Source organism: Chelonia mydas, chromosome 13, assembly GCF_015237465.2.
Source record: "Chelonia mydas isolate rCheMyd1 chromosome 13, rCheMyd1.pri.v2, whole genome shotgun sequence".
Lineage (NCBI taxonomy): Eukaryota > Metazoa > Chordata > Testudines > Cheloniidae > Chelonia > Chelonia mydas.
Window position 1 is genome coordinate 1,479,894 of NC_051253.2, and position 19,782 is coordinate 1,499,675.

The 19,782-nt window shown below is 57.4% G+C and overlaps 1 protein-coding gene across 3 annotated transcripts in view; it reads left to right on the forward strand.

Annotated features, from left to right (window-relative positions):
* The first annotated feature begins 2,868 nt into the window (after positions 1–2,868).
* The window catches only part of VSTM2L (V-set and transmembrane domain containing 2 like), a 43,913-nt gene continuing 26,999 nt past the window's right edge, over positions 2,869–19,782 (forward strand). The window contains exon 1 of one of the 3 annotated variants that reach the window (XM_043527439.1): positions 2,869–3,178. In XM_043527439.1, the coding sequence (XP_043383374.1) occupies positions 3,088–3,178 (91 nt within the window). In that variant the 5' untranslated portion in view covers positions 2,869–3,087. Of the gene's footprint in view, positions 3,179–14,252; positions 14,439–19,782 lie in introns of those variants that run through there. The other 2 variants (XM_037877171.2, XM_043527438.1) reach the window with 2 other exon arrangements.

Consider the following 19,782-nt stretch of genomic DNA (forward strand, 5'->3'; position numbering starts at 1 on the left):
CCAAACGTTTGAAAGTGCTGAGAATTGACCATTTCCCACTGACTCCACGAAGCAGGACCCTAATTTAGGGGTCTAAATAGGGACTTGAGGCCCACTTGAGGCCCGCAGGTTTGGGGGGCTGGGGCTTCTAGTTGGAATGGCTTCCTGAGGCCTGTAATGCTGAGAGGGCCTTGGGTATCGTGGTGCAAAGCAGTGCATAGAACTAGGCAGGTCTAATGCTCTTCTTGGGATAGTCCAAAGAGTTCTCATTAGGATTGTGTATTATTCTGGGCAAAGACAAATTTAACCTGGACACGCAGGGAACTTCCCCTCCTAAGGAGGTTTGTGTGACTCAAATTGGTCCATAGGAGAGCAGCACAAATCCTGTTGCTTGCAACATGAAAATACATTAAAAATGAGTCATTACACTAACTAAAAACTATGTCCCCATGCTAATTTCCCCCCTACTGTTACTCACACCTTCTTGTCAACTGTTTGAAATAGGCCATCCTGATTATCACTACAAAAGTTTTTGTCTCTCCTGCTGATAGCAGCCCACCTTAATCGATTGGTCTCATTAAGAGTTGGCAACCCCCATTTTTTCATGTTCTCTGTATATATATTTATATCTATCTCCCCACTGTATTTTCCACTGAATGCATCCGATGAAGTGAGCTGTAGCCCACAAAAGTTTATGCTCTAATAAATGTGTTAGTCTCTAAGGTGCTACAAGTCCTCCTCATTCTTTCATTAAAATATTCTAACCCCGAGTGCAAGCTAGCCAGACCTGCTGATTTTGACCCTAGATGTACAGTACTTTCCTTCTTAACTTGTGTAAATTTGATTTTAAAATTAGCGTTAAAAATTTTAAATCTGCTCTTTAAGATTCCCCCTGAGGTGCTAGTAGAATGGAAACCGTGTTGTTATACAACCACATCATCTGTTCCTCCCACCCCCAATACTGGACAGAAATATTTATTGAACACATCTGCCTTTTCTGCCTTATTATTGATAATTCTAGTAATGCACCAATAGAATTGCTGGGATTCTTTTTGTTCCTAAAATACTTTAAGAATTCCTCATTTCCTTAACTCTGCAGGCCAGAGCTTTCTGTGTCCCTTTGCTTCCCCAATCAATTTTCTACACCCCCTACCTTCGGATTTATATTCATCTAGGCAAAACAATAAATCCAGGCTTCCAGTCCCTGCCTTGGTGTCTTCAGCACTCTTGAGTGTTCTCTGGGATTTGGTCAGAGTCCCCTCCGGTTTCTAGCTCCCCCTCCTAGACCTCACTCTTCCAGCTCCGGGCCAGAATCTCCTCTTTGACCTGGACAGCCAGACAGCTTCCTCCACTTCGGACGACACCGCAGTCAAAGGGTCCCCCTCGCTCAGGAGGCATCTCTCTCCTTTCACTTCTCCAGGTCTGCGTTCTTACAGGCCTGCACGCACGCCTCTGTCCAGCCTTCCCCCTCCCCTAGGGAAGCTGCTACAGCCACCCTTTGTTCTGGGAGGGCAGGGCCTGCTCAGCCCCTCTGTTGCTGGTCTTCACCCCCAGGCCGCTCAGAAGCAGGCCCCCAGCGCCGGAGGAACACAGCGCCGGCAGCCACCCGCACCCACGTTCAGAGAGTCCAGAACATCCCCGCGACTCCAGAAGCCCAGACTTCAGAAGAGTGTTGTACAAAGCCAGAGCCGCCAAATCGTCGCAGCCCCTGTTCCTGCCCCGGGCCCGGAGGGGCAGAGTCTCGAGCTGCCTGCTGGGACTGGGGTCTCTGGGGTGATTTCCCTGGAAAGCCCTAGGGACAGTGGGATGCTGCGCAGGGGAGGGCGAGCGGGGTGAGCCCCAGGATTTCATCCGGGCCCAGCCCCCCTTTCTCATTCACAGCAGGTAATGAAGGGGGGAGGCCAGGCCCCGCCCCGGGAGTGAACTGGGAAGCGGTGGGCTGCCCGCTCCTGGCCCGCGGCAGCCGGGGCCCTGGGGGGATCCGGGGCCCTGGGGTGACCCCCGGTCCGGTGTGTGTCCCTGGGCTGGGGCCAGGATGTTGCACCGCCGGTTCGCTGCCCTCCAGTCCCGGGCCAGATGAGGCTCCCGGAGCCGGGCTGGTTTCGCTCTGAGGCCGGCTCCGCGGCTGCCGGGGCGCCCGGCCTCCCCGCACGTTAACGCCCGCGGGCTGGTGCGCGGAAGCCGGGTCCCCGGGACGGTGCCAGGCCACCGGCGGAGCCCAGCGGCCGGGGCCCGGGGTGACCGGTCGGGCCCTGGGGTGCGTGGCGGAGTCGGGATTCCCAGGACGAGCCCCGGGGCTGCGCGGGGCGCCCCCTCCCCAGCTGCGCCCCCGGCCCTTCCCACGCATGGCGGCGGGCGGCGAGCCGGGGCGGCGGGCGGCGAGCCGGGGGGGGCGGGCTCCGAGCCGGGGGCGGCGGGCGGCGAGCCGGGGGGGGCGGGCTCCGAGCCGGGGGCAGGGCTGGCCCCGCAGAGCGCCGCTGGGGCCCCGGGCGCTGTCCCTGGTGCTGAGCGCGGGGCAGGTCGGCGGGGACCCGGGGCCGCCCGCCCGCCCGCCCAGCTCCCCGGCCTGGGGGCGCGCCCCGGGGACCCCCCGCTCCGGGCGCCGCCGGGGGCCGGAGACGCGCACGGGGCCCCACAGCCGGGCCGGGCGCGGGGGTCCCTGCCGGCCGGTGCACGGCGCAGCGCGGGGCTCCGCACCCCGACCCCCCCGGGCCAGCTGCCGGGACGGAGGGGGGCGCTGCAGCCCCTGGCCGGGGGGGGGTAAATCCGGACCCCCGGGCCAGCGGGGCTGCCCCACGCCCCCCCCCGTGCCTTGGAGCCCCCCCGCTGGGACCCGGCCCGGCTCGGCTCGGCTCGGCTCGGCCGGGCCGCGGACACCCTGGGAAAAAACTTTGATGCTAAATCAAGCGCTCGGATCCCTCCGCCGGCGGGGGGAGGCTCTGGGCGAGCCGCGGCACCGCCACCGAGCGCGGAGCCTTCCGCGGCAGAGAAGAGTCCCGCAGTCTCCGGCAGCGGCGCGGGAGCAGCCCGGCACCGCGCCCTGGCCACGGCTCTGCGGAGGGGCCCGAGCCCGATGTGACCGGGCGGACGGACGGAGCCCCGAGCACCATGGGGGCCCTGGGCGTGACCCTGGGGATTCTCCACTACCTGGGGCTCTACCTCCAGCTGGGCGCCCCGGCGCGGGCCCCCGCGGCCAACGGTGAGCCGGGCATGGCGGGGACCGGGCACAGACCGGACGGGGGCGGGGACCGGGCAGAGACCGGACGGGGGCACAGACCGGACGGGGCAGGGACCGGGCACAGACCGGACGGGGCAGGGACCGGGCAGGGCAGGGAGGAGGCCGGGGCGGGGGCAGCCTCCGGGGGGCAGCGCGGGGCTTTGGAAACTTCTCCTCCCGGGGCGGGGGGCGCAGAGACCGGCCGGCTGGGCTCGCCGGGGCTCGCGGGGCGCGAAGCGAGCTCGGGGCGCGGGCTGGGGGTGCTGCGCGGCCGGGGGCGGCCGGAGGTGCCGCTGCGCGCTGAGCCCCGGGCAGGGCCCCCGCAGCCGGTCCGGGGCGCTGGGCTCCGCGCTGCGAATGAGCCGGTCCCGGGCTGAGCGCGGAGCCCGCGGGGCAGGGACCCGGCACAGCCCAGTGGGCCAGAGCCGAGCCCCGGCGGGGTCCCGGAGCGGGTTTGCTGCCCGCGGAGGGAGGCTGAGCTCCCGGGCGGTAAGTTTGTGGGCGCGCCCCTCGCTCCAAGCCCCGCTGTGGGTCGGGAGCAGCCGAGGGCGCCCGGAGAAACCCGGGGACCTGAGTCCGCCGGCGCAGGAGCTCGCGGGAGACCCTGGTCTGCCAGGAGATTAGTGAGGAAAAGTTCGTGACCCTTCTCCGGGGCTCAGCCTGCAGCCCCTTGGCAGCTCTGCCTCGGGGTCAGGGTGGGGCGGGGGGCAAAGAGGCCATTTCCGATCGCATAGTCTTATGAATGTAGCTTTGGCCACCTGGCACCCTGTGTGTCCACACGGACACCGGCAAATGGTCTGGAGCCACTGCAATGCCCCGTCCTCGCTCCTCTGTAGGTTGCTTCATCTTGATTGCCAAGCACAGCAGCCCGGAAACCCTACCTCCCCTGGCCTAGTTCCAGGAGCTGGGGCTGGCTGGAGCAGGGGAGAGCCCTGTCTGTGAACAGCTCCACACATTCATTGTCTGGTTTCCATGAGAACTTCCCAGGCAGCTCCCACCAGGAGCCCATCCCTCACCGGAGAAGGAGGAAAGGAGACACTAGCTTCTGGTTTCTCCTGTCCCCTTTGGAGCCAGGGAGCTGGATGTAGGTTACATTCCTCGCCCTTCACTGGGGAGAACCAGGAGCTCACAAATCCAGCCATGTCAGGTGGTGGTAGCCTCGTCTGCTAGCCTGTCTTAGTTATTGGTCTTCCGGCAGTGCCTGGAGCCTCCGTCAGAACTGGGACCCCAGCAACCTGGAGTGAAAGCTGGTCCCTGCCCTGAGGCACCTCCAGTCTATGTAAGAGCCGTGTACCATGACTGTCTTGCTGTGCAGAGGGTATTGTTACCATGCCCTGCGGTCTAGAATAGGGATGAACAGCAATGTGTTGTCATACTTCAGGAGTAACCTGTCATTCGTGCTAGTGCCTGGAAGACCAGGAGCATTTCCTGGAATTGCTGATCTTCCTTGGGTGCTGTGAGAAGGGGGTGCTAGAGACAGAGATCTGCCTCCATTACCTCCACTGAAATTCAGCAATAAACAACTAAGTACTGAAATGGTTGCTGTAAAGGAAAAAGATCTGAGTGGCTGAGTGCATTTAGGAGCCTTGTTACAGGGCTTTGTAGCACGGGCAGTTCCGCAGCAACTCACTTAATCACAACAGAAACCTTTATTAAGGATCCTGAAATGCAGTGAATAAGTGGGTCATGTATAATAAGCCATTTGTGTTCAGCAGGTGAATACCAATTTGATAAAACCGGTGTGTGCTGCAAACCTGGATAAATTGCTGTTTAGCAGATTGGAGATTGATCATTTCATTAGTCACTGGTACAGCTTTCCCCAGGCAGCGGGAGAGGATGGGGGAGGGAGGGGAGAAAAGAGCCCTGGAAGCCTCCCTGAAGTGAACAAGTGATCCTGCAGGGCAGGGCTGGAACCAGGCCTCAAGCAATTCAGGGGGCACGTCAAACTGGTTACTCCACAAAATGTCCTAATTCCGGGCCCTATCCTCCATGTGCCTGTTGACTTCGGTGGGTGCAAGCCGGGGCCGTGTAGCCTCTGGAATGGGAGGCCTGGCTTCCGAGAAGTCCATCCACCTCTGACCTAAGTTGAAGCACAAGAGGCTTTTGGAGGAGGGACCAGCAGCCCGAGTGCCCCTGTCTGCAGCTGAGCGTTTGAACCAGAACATGTGCTCTTGTGGATGCAGAATTTTAAACCTGTCCCCAAAGGCATCAGCTGGGCGTCGGGATGAAAATACGCCATGCACTCACCAGGCTTCTGAGAGGTTTGTTATGAATGGTCCGTGACTAGGGCTCCCAGGAGCGATGGTAATACACACAATACGTCTTCCTTTACGGGGCTATGTGGGTATATTTAGTCCCCCCATCCTCCTCTTGGTTGCGAGCCTGAGCAACGTGATCCCAGCCCACCTGGCTGAAAGAGGCTGTTCTGATCAAATCTCATTCAAACTCCCTCCCCATGCCCTCATCACAAAGGGTTTGCTTTGAGCTAGTCGTGCCTGTCTTTGTGCGGAAGCCCGCCCTGGCACCCCCAGCAGGGAGCTGCTACTGCATTGTACGTCCCTGTCACTCCTCCACAAACAGCACGGCCTCGCTCTTCCTCAGCTAGTTCCTTCAATTATTCATGCCCCCCATTGCAGACTGTTTGCACGCAGGGCTGGTGCCAGCGGCTTTCAAACGTGCGTTCTTCCCAGTCTGTCTGTGTGCACGGAGCCGGGAAGGAAAAGAGCCAGTTGGTAAACAGCGTGCATTCCAGAGCATGAGAATCCAGCGTTCTTCTTTGCATCAGCTGCAAATGTTAGTGTCTTACATCAATAAGCCAGTTAGTTTAATGGCTGAAGGATTAAGGGAGCGCTGCCCTGATTCCCCACAGTGCTGCCCTTCTCCTTTGTCACACACACCAATGATTATTCTAGCAATTACTTTCAGAAACACTCTGCATTCTTCTGGATTTTTTTCAAGCTTCCTGGTGGGAATACTCCATCCGATGTGTTTTTGCTGCTGCTGCTTGTACAGTCGTTCAAGACAATTACTTCTGACACCCCTTCCCCATCAAATGTCTGTGCTTGCCTTTCCCTGGAAGAAGGCCGACATATAATGGGCAAGACAGTGGGAATTATCACATTAGGATAATGACAGCTAATTGCCATTTAAAAATTCTCCATGAACCAGGCAGCGAATCAACTAGAGGAATGGGTGCCTTTCTCAAGAATCTGGGAATCATGAGGCAGACAGGGCTGGGACCTTGATTTAACCAGGACCTGGAAATTCCCTGCTTCCGTCTGTGTTGTCTCGGTCATGCTGCTCTTTCAGGGTGGTGTGACTTGGGTGGTGACTGGGACAGGCGGCTCTCTCACTCTGGCCTAGTCCGGGTTCTCTCTGTTCACATCCCCGGGAGTGGAAGAACCTTTTCTGCTGAATGGTGCAGCCTCTCCCTGCGCTTGGAGAGCGTGCCCCTTTCCAAACCCAGACCATGCCACCTCGTCTGCCTTAAATTTGGCCTTAAGCCAAGTTCGCGTTCCTATCTCCCTCTCCCATCCCCAGCAGCCCTTGGGTAGAGCTCTGTGCTCTGCAGCATGCTGAGGCGGAGGCTGTGATAACGGTCCTTGGTCTTTGGACTCACCAGGGCAGAACAGACCAGGCCAGTGGTTTCTGGTCCTTCCTTTCACGCTGACTTAGTCCTGATCCGCCCTGGACAGGCACGCGCCCCCCAGCCAGCTGCACGGACGGACGTCGGGTGGCGCATGTTATTTCCTTCCCGTCACCAGACTTGGTGGAGCGCCCAGGTCCCGGGGACAGGACGCAGCAGGCGCTGGTGGGACCAGAGGTGCTAAGAGCAGCGCTCGGAAGGGGCTGTTGATATCTGGGCCCTTGTTCATTTTGGGTGCCCAGCGTGAGGTGACGTGGCCCTGGCTTTCTTCCCCCACCGCTGCACTGGGAATAATGTGGCTCTGCGGGTGCCTGCAGCTGAGCTTCCAAATCAGAGGCAGCTTCTGGCGCTTTGGCTGGAGGAGTCTTGCCAGGGGCCCCTCGAGAGTCACTGGCAGAGTTTTTGGAACAGTCCCAGGTGTCCTGGTGCCCCGTTTTCTACTCTAACTGCTTCTCCTCTGCCTCTTCTGGAAGCGACTGGTGGGAGAGACGGGAGCGTGACCCCCAGACTAATTCACGTTCAGGCTGCTGGGTGTCTCTTCCCTTGAAGCATCACCTCTCAGGAGGGCCAGAAACAGGGGGGACAGGGATGGTTTCGGCCATGCATTCCTTCCCTTGCAACGGTGAAGCTGGGCTGGGAAGACTCCCTTGGGGACAAGAGGACTTTTCCTCTGTGCGGGTAGCAACCCAGCCAGGAGCAGTGAACTGTTAGAAATACACACCGGTTCAGGCTTAATTCCAACTCTCTGGCAAGGTGCTCTGGCTCTGGTCAAAATCCCCAGGTTAGTTGCACGTTTTGGGTTTTTGTTTTGTATAGTGCATATCACAAGGTCCTCCCCTTGCTGTAGTCAGTGGGAGTTTTGTCATTGACGGTGGTGGAAGCAGGGTTGGGCCCTGTGGTAGTAAGGCATTTGGGGATCTTTCTGGGTGACAGGTGTGCTCCACAGCTGAGATTTTATGTTTTCCTCTGGGGGCCTAGGGCTAATTTCAAGATTTGCGGTCTGTAGCTGGAACTGTTTGTGTGTGTGTGTGTGTTTGTGTAGCCTTGCACATCATGGTATTAATGAAGCGAGTGACTTACAGATCACTGAGCAAGGACTTCTGCACAGGGACAAAGGAGAAAGACACCTTCTGTTTACTGGTCACTTTCGGAGCTGAATCCCCTTTGCCCCACTCACAGCTTTCGGTGCCCCCTCTGCTCAGGCCTGTGGCATAGGAAGGCATAGTGCTGTGTTTGTGCATCCGGCTTTGGGGCTGTGATGCATTCTTGATGACCCAGCGTCAGCGTTCCCCGGGAGCAGGCTCATTAAAAACAGATTCATTCAGAGATTCTCGGGCCAGACAGCAGCACTGTGATAATCTAGTCTGACCTGCACAAGGCAGGCCAGAGAACCTCGCCCAGACCGTTTAGGAGAGAGCACTGGCACAGCATGCTGAGTGTATGTGGAGAAATGTCCCTAGCTCAGATACCCTGGGTGCATTCTGGCATCAGACCTGCACGCAGCCCCGACCCCACTTCCATCCCTTGGTCCAGGGAGAGAGGCTTGAAGCAGGAGTGAGCAGCGTCTGCACAGGCTAGAGGGTTAACTGAAATTCACAGCAGAAATAGGGATGCATTGCTTTAAATGTGCTATACCCCCCTCTGCACACGCCTGCCTAAGCACCTTGGCTCTTCCCTTTGCTCATTCCTTCCCCGTGTTTCATGTGAGCGATGCACGGCAGACGTACACCCAGCCCGTGAGGTGTCTGCCCCTCGGACGCAGAGCCATCTCTAGCCAGAGATCAGGGAGTCCAAGGACTGGGTACCATGGCAGAGCTGTAGGGCAGAAAAGGCCCGTGGTATGTGGCTCAGAGTGTGCTGTATTTACTCCTTTGGCAGCCCCCCGGGTTCACAAACACAGCGCTGGGAGCGCTGGCTGTGGGATCAGTCCCGCTCCTGAGGAAGTCAAGGGAGTTTTGCCATCGGCAGTAATGGGAGTAGGAGCAGGGGCTCTGAGACCAGCTCCTGTGAGTGATGAGTGGCCTCCCCTGCCCCAAGCGCACTGGGGCTGCAGGTGAGCACAGCCCGTCAGGATCAGGTCGCTGTGCTCGACGGGAGCAGGGGAGTGGCGGCGACAAACCCATTGGATTCCCTCTGTCAGAGTTCGGTATGTGCCCAGTAGCTCCAGGGGTACTTTGAAGAATATTGAGTGTGCATGGGGTGGGGGGGTGCCTGAACCTGAGCCATGTAATAATGAGCACCTGGCCCCTGCTTGCTGATGCCCCCCGTGAGCTGCCGGCTAATGGCTCCAGCCCAGGAGCAGCTGCAAATCACTAATTTAAAAAAATAAATAAATCAGGCTGCCAGACAGATGTTTCCTCCTCCCTCCAAACGTGGCAATTCTCCCCCAGAATTACCCAGCTTATGGGGGAAGATACAGGCCTGGGCCACTGGGCATGAGATTGTCCCAGCTTTAGATTGATAAACCCATGCGTTATGGGGAGCATAGGGCTGGGGGCTGGGATTGTGGTGCATCATGGGTAATGGGAGCCCTGTCTGGCTTCCCTCTCCTTCAGTCCCGGAAGAGCACTAGAGAGCTGGCCTCCGGACAAGGGAGGCGCCTGGCTTTCCAGGTGGAGGGAATGAAGGGTGACCCTTTCTGCAGTGAAGGGTGACCCCCGGGGGTGGGGAGGGAATGGCTTTATGGGCACTCGTGCAGAGCTCTCGGCTGTGCCCCTGGTCAGTGATGCTGCCACCCCAAGCTCCCGCTGAGAACCCTTTGTCCCAGCCCTCGCTCGGGGGGAGGGGCAGGGACGTGCACGCGCGTGATACGTGAATATCTATAATACACCGAGTACGCTCCGGTCTATCCCCAGGCAAGTCGCTGTCTGTGTGTTTGGGGGCATAGGGGTTGCTTGAGGGGGACTTGGGGGCGGGTTCATTTAAAATACGAGTGCTACAGTTTGAGGCATGTCGAGAACTGGTGGGTGACTGCCCCTTTAGCACTCCTGTGAATCGCTATGTAAGAGCCCATCACGCTGTCAGGAGGTGGGTGGGAGAAGGAAGCAGAACTAGCTGTTTGCTTGCCGTGGTTTAAAGCCCAGCCCCCCCACGGTGGCAAAAAACTCCCAAGCTGGGTGGGTGCCATGTGCTGGCTTCCAGGTCTCTGGTGAGAAGCATGGCATGTCACGACACAGCTGTGCGGTCCACGCTGGCGCGCAGCTGCTGGGATGCAGGGTTGTCTCTCGCGCTGTGGAGTATGCGGCGAATCAGGATTGGGTCAGGTGTCTCCAGCGCAGCAGGTAGATTGGGCCAGGCAGAGCTGATGGCCGAGGGGAAGAGCAAAGGGTTTTCTACCCTGGGTAAGGGCTTGTCTAAGGACTGAGAAATGTGGGGAGAAATCCCCTGTTGGGAGTTTGGGGATGGCCCTGGAGGGAGCTCATGGCTCCTCACCAGCACCTGCCTTGACTCCAGCGCTCCTGCTCCGTGCCAGGGAGAGCAGACCTAAGGCGCAGGTTCTCCGATGAAACACCCATGGATCTCCATGGCACAGTCCGGCCCCAGCCTCGTCCCTTGAACAGCCTCCCCCCACAACTCGCGTTCTGTCTCCTTCCCACAGCACTGCTGGCTGAGAGCGGCAAAGGCCCCCTCTCGCGGGCCTGGGGGGCTCAGTGGCGCAGGTTGGAAGTGACCTGCACTGGGCTGGGGGAGTGGAGAAATGTGACCAGCCAGGACTTGGAACCGATGGGTGAAGTCAGAGTGGTTAGCGGCTTGGTTAGTTTTAATTAGACAGGCCCAGGCCTGGCAGTTCCTGCAGGCTGCTGATGTGATGATCCTAGGTGTTTGTGCAAGTAACGTGTAAACGTGCGCACGCACGCATGCACACACTGCTGCAGAAGCCAGAGCCAAAGCCCCTGACCCCTCTCTGCAGAGGGGCCCCTGGAGGGAAGCTCTGGCGCTTCTCCCCAGGCCCGGGCATGGCCCAGAGGGGCAAAGGGGCTGAACTGCGAGGTGATGGCGTCACGCCTCGGCCGGGAAGTGGCGGGGCCCAGCTGGCATGGCTGGGCTGGAGAGGTTTCCCAGGACTAATGGGAAGGTGTACATTAAATCGGGCGCCTTCCCCATGTAGACCCCAGGCAAACATTTTCCAAAGAGCTGAAGTGGTGGAGCAGCCTAAACCCCACTGATTTCTGGGAGACCCAGGCCCCCGAGTGCCCAAGTCACTTTCAAAACCGGGACGTAGGCTCCCGACTCTCTAGACAGGGTGGGCGATTTTACCCGATGCGCTTGCTCAGCCCTCAGCCGCGTGAGCTGCCTCCGTTCAGGCTCCCTCCTGGCCACGTCCGGCTGCGTGTGCTGGCTCACGCAAAGCATTGCTGTGGAACTTGGCCCTAAACACCTGGCCCCAACTCTGCCCTCATTTACCCCTCTGCCACCCCAGCAGTAGGCTGCCGGGTGCAGCAGAAGGCAGAACATGGACGCTCTGGAACGCAGGCCCCAGGGGTCACTGGGATATTGATGGGCCAGCACCTGGTCAGTGGTACCTCCAAGCCACACTGGGCTTCCCAGGGTCCATTCGCACGGCCCTTGGCAGTGTTGGCTGGAAGGTATAATTCAACCGCAGAATCCCAGCTGTCGCTAGGGAGCTTTGCTTTCTGACCCCCGCCGGGAGGAGGGTCAGCCATTGTCGGACGGAGCGGTTTGCTCTGGCTGGTGTGACATGGCAGTAGTGCCCGGGAGGGGGGATAGCTCAGCGTGCAAGTGAGACTGAGCTGGCAATTAGTTCTATGAGCATCATGACTCACTGAACCATCATAAACCGTGAATTATGACAGGGAGTTCTGTGAAAGGAAAGAATAAGCCGCACTCAATCACAGCCCAGCACATAATGACCGAGATCAGCGGTACAGAATGTACGGAGAAATTAGAGAACTACTGATACAAAGTCCTGCTCCACCTTGCTTTGTGTCTCCCCGCTCTTCCTCTCCTTTCCTCGGATTAGCCTGCCTCCCTCGCTCCCTCCCCTTCCTTTCAGAAACCTTTCCTGCCTCTGCATCTCCAGCTCTGTCTACATGTGAGTCCTTCGTGGTCCCTGCTAAGGAAACGCTCAAGGATGTCAGCCTTGAACCTTCTCTCCGAGTGGCCCAGGTGCCTGCCTTGTGCTTTCCCTACAAACCTGTCAGTGGCTGTCTCTGCTGCTGGAGTCAAAGGCCTGTTCGTTTCATTCGAGCCCCCTCTTGTTAGGGCTGCTCCGCACCGCAGGTTGCCATCAGCCGCCTGAGCCAGGGAGCAGCTTTTATCGTCCCAACATGGAAAAATACAGTTCCCCGGCTCCCCGGCTGGCTGTAAGTTTTCAGCGCAAATGGAAGCGGACGCAGCTCAGAGGCTTTAGGGTCTCTGTAATTCCGACTCAGCTTTGTTGTTATTTAGCCTGCAATGAGCCTGTCTCATGATTCTTTTTCCCCTCCAAGTTCCCACTGACTCCAGGAGGGCCAGGATTTCACCCCGATATTCACAAGTGCTGAGCATGTACATCTGTACGACTTGCAGGGACTCGGCACCTCCCTACGTAGTGGGCACTGGCGGCTTTGGGCATTTCAGAAAACAGCACACTGAAAACCAGACGCATTTGTGTAAGAAACCCAGTTCCCTGTACAACCGCCACGCTTCCCCAGGGACGGCGCCAGTTCACCATGACACGGGTCTGTTCCGGAAGAGGTTTCCATTGCAGACTGCACACAGCTCCAGAGGAGAAGCTGTCCGCTCATGGAGATGTAGCATGATACATATGATTGACTAGAGTTAATAATGGTTCATCGGGGTAAATAATTCACAGGGCAAGCTAGAGCTCTAACTTAGTAATTAATATGCCTTTTGCAAATGTCCACTACATCTTTAATTGTCCTTCAATACGTGTTTACACAAATATTAACCTGTGTCTGTCTGTGTTTGTCTGAGCTACAGCGTTCAGAACACATCTGCCCAGGGTGGTTATTAAGGGCTCATAGGAGGCTCTGGGATGTGTGTCTGTCCTCGGAGGAGACACCGCAGAGCATCAGCTGTGCATGCAGCCCCCAAGCTGTCCCCATCTGGGTGCCCAGACTTGAGAGAGGGGCCAGATCCACTGTTTCTTCCCTCCTACCAAACAACAGTGTTTCATCGAAACCAAAATGAGGTCAGGTTCGAAGTCTCTTCTGACTTGAAACGTTACTGGGGGGAAACTTTGGAACTGTTGAATTGTTGGTTTTTGAGTCAAAAGAGTTTTTGGTTTTGAAATTTTAGTAAATTCAGACACAGGTTAACAAAAGAGAAGGTCCAAATCAAAACTCATCACTTCAAATGACCCAAAGGGAATTTCTAGTCATTCATTTGTTTATTGGAATTCTTGCTTTTTGAACATTTTCAAGATTTCAACTTTTCATCCCAATTCGGACCAGGAAAATTTTTCACTATCTTGAAAATGTTTGTGGAATGGGAAACCCATTTTCCACCGGCTCTGGGGGGCAGGGGTGGACACAGAACTGCTGCCAAGCAACTCCCAGACACATTAGGGCTGGAGCTGACCCTGAAAACTGCAAAGCCTTTAGCAGCTTCCTGATGCCCGCACTCCCACGCTGAACAAAGCTGGGCCCAGAGGCAATCTAGTCTTTGTCTCCAGAGTCCGCCCAGTCTTGGGCTCTCTGGGAAGGCTGCTGCTAAGGGCCCCAGTTGTGGGGAAGGATTTTGTGCTGTGAAACCGGAGAAGTGCTCAGCCACCATAGGGATGGGAACAGGCTAAACGATGGGCACACACTGGAATCACCAATTCATGTGCGCAGGCCAGCACGCTGCTGTCCGATGTCGCAGACCCGGCCTGGGTTGAAGCCGGGCACTGAGAATTGAAAGATCTCCAGCTGGAGGCCCCTGCTCTCCCATTGCAGAGTCTGAGTACTCACGCTATCGTGGAGGGGATTTCGGTGAAAGGCACAGGTGGGGCAGGGCCCTGGTACTGTCCTCAGAATTCCACCCGCTGCCCGCAAAGCTTGTTCTCAGTAATACAGACAAGCCATTCGATTGCTCCATGCACTAGCCAGCCTGTGTATGTCTCTGAGCACTGGCTTCTCTGCTCTCACCCCGAGCTGGACTGGCCACCGGCTGCCTGGGGACGGGTGTTGATCTCGGCAACAAGGGCAGCTGCTCCCGCCCCAGGCTCCGGGGAGGGAAGAGGCCGAGGAGACAGTGAACTGGATTTGTTTTCAGCTCAGCACATTGAATCTCTGCCCCCAGTTGATCTGTTGCCAATGCCAAGTGGACAGTAATCAGAGGGGACCCTGTGGCTGCTCAGAGCCGGTTCCAGCCAGGCAGGAATGTGTTGATCGAGCGAGTTTTTCTGTAGACCTGGGCCTGGCTGGGGGGTTTATTGTTAGGGTGGAAAGAAGCCACAGCAGCAGAGTGGTGGTGAGTTTGGTGATTTCAGGCAAGGCCTTGGCATTGCAGGGGCTCACCTGTCTCTTGGAGCATCCCCTCTCTGCAGACGCTGGTGGACTCCAGTTATCGCTGATTAAACCCACCTGTGTAGGATGAAATCAGTCGCCCGGAGGGAGCCGCAGCAGCTCTGCTGCCTGCTGCTGAAGTCCGGTACGGTTCTACCCGAATCCCCCCTTGCGTCCCTCCGCCCTGCTGCTGTGCTTGGCTTGTGATCGGCACCATCCTCCCTTGCTCTGGAATTGTGAGCCTCTCACTCCCTGGGCTTTCCGGTGTCCCTCACGCCCCGGCTTTGCCACTCCCTTCGCTTCGATAGCTGCAGACTTTCCCCCTGGATGGTTTAGTATTAGGGCCGGGGCGATAGATTTTTCTCCCTCCCCGGGCCTGCTTTCAGCACCCCCTGGAGTAGGATGCCGCCCAGTAAGAATCCCCTCCCCCTCCCCCCTGAGCCTGTCCAGTACCGTGGTATGAAATCCCACTGGGGAAGCCTGCTCAGTGAGCACAACCCTGCAAGTGCCTGAGTGTTTCCCCCCTTAAGGCTCCCTAGGTTTGTAATTCGCCTGCAGGGCTGAGAATGCTCCTTCCCCTGCTGCGTCCTCCCAGCCATTGCCGTGCGTCTCCTTGCTTGAGGAAGGGTGTGGGGCTGGGTGTCCCTCTCTCTTACCCACTCGCCCTCAGGGGACTGAAGCCCCCAGGCAGGGGGGTTTGTATCTTTCTGCTTGGATCCATGAGAGATAAACCTGCCTGGTGAAGCTGAGTCCGTCTGTGATGCTCGTTTACAAGTTTATGGAACAAACCCCAACCCTTGACCCCCTTGTGTCTCCAAGTTTCGCCCCGTCCCCCTTGCATCTCTAAGCTCGTTGACCGTGCTGTTCACGGGTGCTGTCTGGAGTTCCTCTCCGGGCTGGTTTCCGCCCCTCGCACTCCACTGGGGCCGCTCTCCTCAGAGTCCTTTCCCTAGCCACATCGCAGAGCCAGTGCTCAACCCGCATCCCCGCCTGTCAGCTGCCTTGGATGCTGCTGGCCAGGCTCGTCTTGCAATCTGGTGCTCTTCTGGCTTCCCTGGCTCTGTCCTCTCCTGGTTCTCCCCCTACGTCTCGAATCACTCCTTCAGTGTGTCCTTTGGCAGATCTGCCTCTTCCCCCTCCAGCTTTCTGTGGGGCTTCACAGGGCTGGTCTTCGGTCCTCTCCTCTTCTCCCTCCCCACCTTCTGTCTGGGTGATCTCATCCACAAAGTCAGCGACCATTTCTCTGCTGACGCTCCATAGCTCTACCTCTGTACTCCAGACCTGTCACCTTCCGTCTCCCAATCTTCCCCCCAAAGCCCTGCCTGCTACCGCCTTTCTCCACTGTTCTGCCTGTCACTCAGCCCTCTCGCTAGGGCGGCAGGCTATGTCTAAGGCTTGCCGGCTTTTCCTGCGGACCGGCTGTAAGGCAGGCCCTTCCCCTCCCCTCCACACAGTTACATGCTCTCCTCATCTTGTGCCTCAATTACTGGGGCATGTTTCTCTCTGGCCTTGACACATGCAGTCTTGCCCTGCTCGTCTCCTTGCAGAATGCTGCTGCAAAGATCATGTTCCTGGCCCGTCACCCCTCTCTCCGCATCCCTCCACTGGTCCCCCTCTCGACTGCATTGAACATAAGCTGCCTGTCTTCGCTTTCAAGGCCCTTCACAGTCAGTCCCTGCTCTCCCTGTCATCTCTCACTTGCTATCGTGGCATCAGTGGCCATTTTGAATTGGCCACTGGCACCAGCCTGCATCGCCCGCTGGTTACATTTTGAAACAAGCAGGCTCCTGTTTTCTGCCATGCTGCCCCTCCCGCCTGGAGAGAGCTCCCCAAACATCTGCAAAGCTAACGCACTCGCCTCCCTCAAAACCCTCCCGAAAACTTTATAGCTGGGCAGAGCCTGCTGCCTGTCACTCTGACCACTAGTCTCATTGCTTCCTTGTGCTCCTCCTTTGGTCTGTCTGCAGCCATCTGGTGTCACCTGACTTAGACTGAGATTGGAAGCTCTCTGGGGCAGGGATTTTCCTTTTGGTCTGTCTGTACGGCACAGGGCACAGTCAGGTCCTGGTCCAGGCACTCTGGTAAAATGAGTAACTAATCATACAAATGCTACGTGATGGGCTACCGCTAGCTGCCTAGACACGCGAGAGTTAACCGGGGATTAAGCAGCTGACCTTACAGCATTTCCATTAGCCAGGAGTGTTGAAAGCACCTCGGGGCCTTTCACGGTGGGTTTTCAGCTGTTTTGAGTGAATTTCTGTTGAAGGGAATGTGAACCCTAAAACTGAGCAATGGCCCACGAAACCCTTGTCCCACGCTCATTCTGAAACCGTGAGACTTGCTTTCATATCCCAGCCAACAGACTAGAATTCCGAATCTACCCCACCATACAACGGTTTTCCACCTTTTCAATGCCGTCCCCCTCCGTCCAACTGGGATCCAGCCCAGCCCCCCCTCGCTGGTAGCAATGTGAGAAGGCAGCTGGCTGAGAACCCCTGCCATCATAGACCTCACCCAGCATGGGCCCTAGGAGTCTGCTGGAGATGGAGCTGTATCTTCTGAGGTGCCACCTCTGGAAAATGGTATCCAGGAAAGGAGGCTACACCTTGCTGTATTTTTCCGAGTATCTCGGGAGTCTAGGCACCAGATGGGAGGTTAATTTGTGAAATGTGAAGCTTCCAGGCGGGTTATTAATGATGAGAAGAAAGGTTATTTAATGCATGAAAAACTTCTAGGCCCAGGTTGTTAGAAAAGGACACACGCAGCTGTGGCAAATGCCAGCGCAGTGAGCTGCTGGGTGTTCATTTGCACAAGCATTTACTACAGTTGCGACTAGAGCCGTACAACTTTTATTCTGTAAATAGTAAATTCACAGAAAAATACGGTTTCAGGGCACTGAAGCTTGGTGCATTCAGGCAGAATTGGGTGAATAGTTTTGGTTGAAAAAAACCTGAACAGCAGAGGTTTGGAACTGCGGCTTCGATTTGCCGTTCCCCTGAGCAAATTTTTTTTTCATTTCATGGTGGGGAAAAAGGAAACTTTAGCGTTGGTTTGAAATGAACGGACTCTCTTTGGATTTGTCAGTTTGTCACCCAGCTGAAACAAAACCCGGCTCAGCAATAATTGTACCAACTGCATCCACCCTGCCGGGGTCACTTGGCTGTTGGGGGAGGGGTTCCCGCTGGCCTCTTGTGGCTGATAATGGCCACTTGGAAAAGTCCTTTGCCTTCTAGGTAGCTCCAGGAGTAGCCTGGCTTCTGTTAGTTCCTCTGACCCCTGCCTCGGGGCAGCTTGCCTTCTGTTTCGGTTTTTCCTGCTTTTCACGCAGAGCGTTGCTCCAGAGTGCAGGGGGTTGACGTGAATTTGAGGGTAGGGTTCACGCGACTTACAGGTTCAAACATGTAAATTAGGGCCTCAAACTTGGTGGCAAGGTTGTCCCTCCCCCAGCTGGGAGGCTGAGTGTGAGCGCTGGTTTGGTCTGTGTGCGTAGGGCTGTCAACAGCCAGCGGGCCAGTGTCATGGGTTTATTGCCTCCTGCAATGACCGAGAGGCTTCTGTGTAGAGCTGAGCATTGTCTTTGCCTCCTGGCCTGGAAACCGAGACAGACAAACTCCTCTCTGACCCACCGGGCCGGGGAAGCGCCTGGAACAACAATTGGGTGTCGTTACTTTCAGGAGAATTTAGCTCTGCCTTCCCTCCAGGGTATCCGAACCTGCGTGGGGGACGATAGGTGAAATGCAGGCACAGCACTTCGGGACGCTGCAAACCCTGCCCTCTCCCCCGGCCGGCCGCAGTTATGCTCTGCAAGGAAAATAAGTGAGCCAAAAACCTGACTGGGAAAGCAGTGCTGAGAGATTGCTGTACCTGAGAGAGAACGGGCCGGAGAGCAGGCCCCCAGCGCTGCAGGCCTTAACGAGCTCTGCTAATGAGCCTCCAGACAGTTTAGCCTCTTGGAACTATTCGAGCCCTTGGAATCTGTGTATTGGCCTATAGCAAGTAGCCTCTGCCACGAGCTGGGCTGCCGGGCTGGGGGAGGCCCCATTTGTTTCCTGCGGGAGAGACAATTACAGGGCACCAGCACAAGTTCGTTGTTCGCTTTCCGTCCGCTCCCCCCCCAGTAGAGCAGCGATGTGACGATGGCAAAGCCCTTCAGTTATGAAACTGTCCTTCCCTGGGCTGCTTCAGCCTGTGCTTTGTCAGCTTGGCAAAGGCAGTTCGCAAGCGTCGCCCAAGCCCCTGCGACAAGCCGGGCAGCCGGCGGCTGGTGCCCCAGCTGGTCCAGCGGGGATCTCATTATCTCCGAAGGAGGCTCTGCTGTGCTGCCTGCCGCGGAGCGGGGCGCGGCTGGCACGTAGGCGCTGGCGTGGGGACTGGAAGCTGTCTGTGCTCTGGTAGCCCCGGAATCTGAATGTTGGGTCCCCAGGTCTGCACAGGTCTGGCAGGCCCAGGGGGCTGCTCCTGCTGAGAGTTTAGGTGGAATTGGGAGGAGGAGAGCTCTGCCCACTCCCACGCAGGGCGGCCGTGTGCCCAGCGCGTCGCAGAGCACAGGGCAGGCTCCGAGCTGTCACCGCCTGCGTCCCGGGAGCAGCTCCACGTTTACTCCTGTGCAGCTGCGAGCAGAACGGGGCCCACTGCTGCTGTGAGATGGTCCCTGGCCCAGCTGTGGGCCTGTTTAGGAACATGGCGAATCTCCTGCTAATGTCAGAGGGAGCAAGAGCCAGCCCGAAGGGAGATGGACGTGGGAGGAGCAGGCAGTGTCGCTGTCGAGCGAGGACCCGCTTCCCCCACACAATGGATTCGGGGCCATTTCTGGAAGGCCGAGAGCTTGGCCTGGTCTCTGTGTCCCTCCCGCTCCCCCTTGAGCCCTCAGCAAGGGGGAGCTGGTGTCGGGTCCTTGTGCTCACCGGGCGTCCCGTCTAGTTGAGAGGCGAACCTGGCCTGGATTGCGGATCGCCCCAGGAACAGAGTGAGGGGCAGCCTCTGCAGGGAGAAGTGTGGCTAACCACCTCCCAGGAAAGTGCTGGTCGCCCCCCCCCAGCTTCTCCCCGGGGGTCTCATTCTGCCTTAGCTACCAGGAGCTCCTGGCTGTGCTGAGCGACCCCGGTGGGTTGGTCTGTGCTGCCCTCCCCTGTCGGGAGTTGGGCTGCAGAACGGATGCTATGCGACGGTGGGGAGACAGCGAGCCGACCGGTATATCTCAGGTTTATGACAGCACCAGGCTGTCCCAGCAGGCGTTTTCAATTCCGTTTATCTGTGTTTCCCCATTGAGTTCATTTTATTTCCCCTGATTTTTGTTTCCTGGGAGATTTATCGATCCTGGTTTCCTCGGTTTATGACAGGCAGTGGCTATAAACCATCGGAGCACTGAGCCCGTTAAAGTCACTCTCTCCTTTGCCTGCTGGCTAAGAGGACACAGCAGCAATGTCAGGGGAGGGGGAGCAGCGCAAGGTGCAAAGGGGCCAGGGCTTCGGAGCTAACCGGGTGGGAAA